The 6,194-nt window shown below is 45.0% G+C and overlaps 1 protein-coding gene across 1 annotated transcript in view; it reads right to left on the bottom strand.

Moving 5' to 3' along the window:
- Positions 1-3,539: 3,539 nt before the first annotated feature.
- Positions 3,540-6,194, bottom strand: part of LOC115776282 (scavenger receptor cysteine-rich type 1 protein M160-like) — an 81,432-nt gene continuing 78,777 nt past the window's right edge. The window contains exons 11-14 of the mRNA XM_030723898.1: positions 5,693-5,998; positions 5,445-5,614; positions 5,333-5,391; positions 3,540-3,549 (exon numbers count right to left, since the gene is read on the bottom strand). Of these exons, the coding sequence (XP_030579758.1) occupies positions 3,540-3,549; positions 5,333-5,391; positions 5,445-5,614; positions 5,693-5,998 (545 nt within the window). The remainder of the gene's footprint in view (positions 3,550-5,332; positions 5,392-5,444; positions 5,615-5,692; positions 5,999-6,194) is intronic.

The following is a 6,194-nucleotide window of genomic DNA, read 5'->3' as shown; positions in this document are numbered from 1 at the left end:
ACTGTTCGTTGACTGTTCACCGCTGAAATCTTAATTGATAAAGAACTCAGAGTGGAGAGCGGGTGAGACCAACTTGATTTTCTGACTGTACTATAATTTTAAGGACAAATATTAAATTAAAATTTGAAATTGTTCTGTGTTTGGTAAGAGGGTCCACCATTCAGAGAAAAGTTCTGTAAACACAGCTGATCTGGGATCAACACTGTTGACTTGGGCTGATCGCCACCAGCAGACGCAAATTGACATATTTAATTTGGGCTGATCGCTGTGGGCACACACAAACTAAGGCTGGTTTGCGCTGATTGCGCAGACGCAGGTTAACAGCATTGTGGGTTACATAAGTGACGACTTACTGAGTCCGAATCACAAATAGGCATTGATGTGTTTGAAAATCTAGAGAGTGGCTCTCTGAGATTAAAGTGAATACCGCCAGGAACTAAATGGGGAACTCAAAACCCAAAACAGAAAAGCCGGCACAAATGAAGTATAACCAAAACAGTCCAAATGTGCAATTTATGAAGAACAAACATGGTGAGGAAATTTTGCAGCAATTTAATGTGTGGGTAAAAGAACATGGGTTTCCAGAAGAAGGGTCCTTTAGTATAAGGAAATTAAATGCACTAAAACAATCACTAGAAAAAAGAGAAAGTGAAGACAGAAAAAGTCGAACAATTGAAGAAAAAAAAGAAGTTTGTTCCTTTTCATGTAGAATGGAAAGCTTTTTTTTGTGGCTGGATGAAGCAAAACTCAGGGAGAGAAAGTGTGGACGGGTCAAGAAATGTTACTAATCAAGTGTCTCAGTGTGTCAAAAGCAGGGTAGACCTGGACCTGGATCAAAACAACAGACCAACACAACCAACATCATGTTATCCAGTATCAGACCGGGGAGAACCCAACGCAGCTTCACCTCCACCTTACTCTGACCTTAGAAAACAAGCATCACTGCTAACCAACCTCCCCCAGCCTACACGAGAGATTGCTGGAGCAACTGCACCACCTCTGTCCCCTCATGTCACCAGATCGGGAACAGAATTTAATCCAGGAATGAGTGAACAGGCTATCAGTTTGGATGACAGCATTACGACCATGCCCATGATTGAAGTTATGGGTACAGATGGAAATATAGCTTTGGTTTACCGACCGTGGCCTGAAAATGATATGAGAGAAGCCGCAAAACACCTTCCAGACCCCAAAGAGGACAGCGAGGACTTTGTGGCCCAGTTCTGTTCCTTTCTTGTGGAGTTTAAACCAACAACAGCAGAGATAAAAAGACTGATCATTTTAAAATGGGGACAAAGCGTCTGGTCAAGCGTCAGCAACGGCTGGCCGGATAACAATGTCGCCCCAAACTTAACTGGGGGACGAGCAGCATATGCCAACGCCATAACTGTGACAACTTCACTACTGCATGGCCATGGAGATTAAACCTTTCCAAGGTATCTGCCTGTGTTCAGCAGGACAATGAGACAGTGGATTATCTAAACCGTCTGATGGAAATACATTCAAAACACAGCGGTTTGGACACCCCGGCGGCAGGATGGAGACACGCACCCCAAATCACAAACTGGGAAGTACATCTCAGAGATCGCTTTGTGAAAGGACTAAGACCTGAAGTGCAAACGTATGTACACAAACACTGTGTGCAGTGGGACTTGGCAAGACTGTCTGAGGTTGCGAGATTTGCCATTCATGGAGAAAAAATGGCAAAGGAAGAAATGGAGCGAGATAACAAGAGGAAAGTCAAAACTGAAGGAAAACTCCAGTTGGCACAAACACGGAGCACTGCAGGACGTGGGAGAGGCCGTGGGAGAGGCAGAGAGGAGCTGGAGGGAAAGAAGTTGGGGTGGGGGGGTAGAAAGAGCCGTGTTCAGTGCGGAGCTACAGGAGCTACTGCCCTGAAAAGCAGGAAACTGAGGCTGACGGACTCGGGGCGGAGGCTGAGAAAGGGAAGGGTACCCAGACATCGCCTGAAAGGCCTAACAGACACACCTTTTACCAAATGCTGAGCTCATCCACTGCTTACAAACGCTTGCCACAACTAACTCTCCAGGTTGCAGGACGGCAGGTTGTGTTTCTGGTAGACTCTGGTGCTACTGAATCAGTGATCAGCCAAGCAGATTTAAACCCAAAACCAAAACTTAGTGGTAGATATATTAAAACTGTAGGAGCAGGAGGTGTTCCAATAATTGAACACTACACAAGAGATTTACAATGTGAAGATACTGAAAGTGGGTTCTTTAAACATGCGTTCCTGCTGTCACCGTGTTGTCCTGTCAACTTGTTGGGTCGAGATTTGATGTGTAAACTTGGGATTGTCGTTGTGTCGGGGAAAGATGGTTTGATCATCACACGGGTGAACAGAATGTTGCAGATGGTTAAATATGATTCAGATCTGCTGCTGTATGCATATGAGTGGAGACTCCAGCAGACTGCTGTGTTTCCTGTTTGTGATGAACTGGTAAAACTTGCACAACAACACACACACACACATCTGATTACAGGGCAGCAGACTCGTTACATGTAACAGCACATGTGTGTGAGGGAGCTGATGAGCAGTTTGAGATAGAGTGGTACAGAGAGAGGCAGAACACTGAGAGTACGAATAGACAGTGTGTTTTGGACTAAAGATAGATGTGCAGCTAAAATTATTCTCACAGATGAACAAAACAGCATCATGACAGCACTCCACATGTTTCTCTTTCCAAAGCTGAACAAGATGATCGGCAAGATTTGGGGCCGTGGCTAAAACGAGTGCAACAGTTCAAACAATGGGAAGAAACTGACATTCCAGGAGTAAAACACTGCAATGGGGTGTTTGAGAAGCACCTGACAGCAGTAGTTTGTGTTATGAGGACTGTGCAGCTGCTAACAAAAACTTGTCTTTATGTCCAGCAGGTGGAACCATCCCAGCTGACCCCAGACTCTCCAGAACTGCGTGATATCCCGGAGCACTTGTGGGCAACCAGTAAATATGATGTGGGGGAAATGAAAGGTGCCCCCCCCTTGGTGGTGACTCCTAAGTCTGACTTCAGACCATGTAAGCATGAGTATCCATTAAAGCCAGAAGCTGTTAAGGGTATTACTCCTGTGTTCAACTCTTTAGTGAAGGCAGGAGTGATCATCCCCTGTGAGGACAGCCCAGTGCGCACACCAATATTTCCTGTAAAAAAAATAAGGGACAAAGGGCAGCCTGAAGAATGGAGCTTTGTGCAAGATCTTCAAGCAGTGAATGCAGCAATACATGCCAGGGCACCTGAAGTTCCCAACCCCCACACCATATTGGCACAAGTTCCACCAGAAAGCAAATAATTATCTGTGATTGATCTGGCTAATGTGTTTTTCAGTATAAAGGTTCATCCTGCCAGTCAGCTTTGGTTTGCTTTCTCTTTCCAAGGGAAAAGTTATACTTGGACACGTTGCCCCATGGGCCTGAATGAGGCCCCCACAGTTTTCAACAGTGCACTGAAAGAAAACCTGTCAGGTTCCACAGGGTTCCACATTGTTGCAATATGTTGATGATTTGCTGATCTGTTCCCCTTCTAAGCAGGCCTGCGAGACAGACACAAGAGAGTTGTTAAAATACCGCACTGAAAACGGTCACAAGGTGAGCCTCTCCAAATTACAGTGGGCTTCGGAGAAGGTCGCCTATCTGGGACATGTGATCTCATCAGACGGTCAGTCCCTCTCCACAAAAAGGATTGCAGCGATTCAATCCATCCCAAAACCACAAACAAAGAAACAAATGATGAGTTTTCTTGGCATGACGTCATATTGCTGTCAGTGGATACTCTGCGCGAGAGGCTCCACTGTCAGCAATGATACATGGGAGGGGACTGACTGCACATGACAGACTAGACTGGACTGAAGATGCTGCCAAAGCTTTCATGACTTAAAACTGACCCTGCAGACTGCTCCGACTTTAGGATTACTAAATCCTGATAAACCATCCACCCACACAGTGTCATGGTCCTGAGCCACGTGCCCAGTGTTTTGTGTTTAGCTGTTTTCACTGAGTTTTGTTATTTCCTAGTTACGCTAAAACCATTCAGTTTCAATTCCGTGTTATTTATATAGTGCCAAATCACAAAAGTCGCCTCAAGGCACTTTGTATTGTGGGTAAAGACCCTACAATAATACAGAGAAAACCCAACAGTCAAAACGACCCCCTATGAGCAGCACTTGGTGACAGTGGGAAGGAAAAACTCCTTTTTAACAGGAAGAAACCTCCATCAGAACCAGGCTCAGGGAGGGGGGGTCATCTGCTGAGGGGGGGCTGAGGGGAGACAGGACAAAAGAAGAGAGAGCCAGAGATTAATGACTAATGATTAAAATTAAATAGATGTTGATTTGTTTGTCTCGATTCTTGATGTGGAAACTTTAATAGAAGTAAAAGTTGTCAAAAATCTGTGACATGGTTTTAATATCTTATGTTTCTGACTAATGTTTGTTAGATGCGTCAAAGGAACTGTGAGGATGAATTTAAGATAAAATTAACAGTTGGAGTTTTAAGCATTTATTTTGCTCTGTTCAAATCAAACATTCATGAAATGAGATATTACTGAGGTAAGTAAAACTTTATTATTATTGTGTATCTGTTGAGTTTCAATACCCCATACTCCTGAAACATCCCCCACAGGACACCCACATGAACATGTTTGAATGTCTTCTCCAACTCCACAAAACACATGTGGACTGGTCGGCCAAACTCCCATGTAGCCTTTAATATTCTCAGGAGGATAAAGAGATGGTCCAGTGCTCCACAACCAGGATGAAACCTGCATCGTTCCTCTAGAATCTGAGGTTCAACTAACAGATGGAATCTCCTGTCTAGGACCTTCTGAGGGAGGACTGTGATGTCCCTGAAGCTGGAAGATACTCTGCAGTCAACTTTCATGAAGATATGAGTGACCACCCCACTCTGCCAATTCAGAGGACAGTGCCTCTGAACTGGCAGTGGTAATCTTACAAGAGTGTGACCCACCAAGACTGGCCCCCAGAGAGTTGAGACTGACACCTATTTCTTGAAGTTATACTATCAACTCATCTGCTGGATGGCTTCCATGACACACTGGATCCATCTCTACTCTACTCCCCTTTCTTTGTTTATATAGCACTATTGCAGGTCATTCATGCCCTCTGTCTGCAATACTCTACAGATATCTGACTCTGGATCTTTCTGATATATATTTAATGCCCTCACCACTGTGATCATTTTCTTTTCTATCTTTTCTTTCCTCTGACTCCAACCACATGAGGCAGATGGCATCACTGACACACACTGTAGTTTAGATCCAGATGAAGAAAATTATTTTGATTGGATTGACAGGCTTACCTGTGCACTGGAGATTTATCATGGAGGATGATTGGCTCCGTGTTGCACACTCCATTAAACTAGATCCAGATTTAACACAGTCAGAGCTTGCTGTCAATGTATAGATTCCAGCGGACTCGCTCCGTCTTACAGAAGCAGCAGAGCCACAATCCAGATGTTCACAGACAACAGCTGCTTCCTTAATGGTCCAGTCAGGGACATCCACTGGTTTCCACCTTCCCTGATATTTTACATTTAATGTACCTGCACAGCGGCTGGCTCCTCCCACCAACCTGACAGGCTCTGAGCAGAAAGCAGAGAGTCATCAGTAACAGAATAAAGTGAGTTTGAACCAAATCAAAGCTGCAGCTCCTCTTCTACCTGAGCAGGTGAGTCCAACAGCTTTGCCAGGTGAGCAGCTGCTTCTAGCTGAGCCTGAGCTTCTACAGTCCAGGAGAGCAGACTCATGGCCTCCACACTGGAACTCTCTGCTCCACACCGGAGCCTCCACGTCTCCATAGAGCGCCCCCTGGAGGACCGAAGGAGGCCCACAGCCAAGCTCCCTACAAACCACGTCTGCATCCTGCTGGTCAAAGTCAGCTTCACACACTGAGGACCAGCTCTGGTTAGACTTCACCTCCAGTCTGCCTGAACACAGACTGGAACCATTCAGCAGCCTGACAGAGTCTGGAGAGATCAGAGAAGATCACACAGAGAGATCAGAGAAGATCACACAGAGAGATCAGAGAAGATCACACAGAGAGATCAGAGAAGATCACACAGAGAGATCAGAGAAGAACACACAGAGAGATCATCATCTGCAGATTTCTCTATTCTCACTAATTTAGAAGATATTCAAAAGAGTTTGTTGCTCTATAAAAAA

Source organism: Archocentrus centrarchus, unplaced genomic scaffold (assembly GCF_007364275.1).
Source record: "Archocentrus centrarchus isolate MPI-CPG fArcCen1 unplaced genomic scaffold, fArcCen1 scaffold_30_ctg1, whole genome shotgun sequence".
NCBI lineage: Eukaryota > Metazoa > Chordata > Actinopteri > Cichliformes > Cichlidae > Archocentrus > Archocentrus centrarchus.
This window is presented reverse-complemented; position numbering and strand designations above follow the sequence as displayed.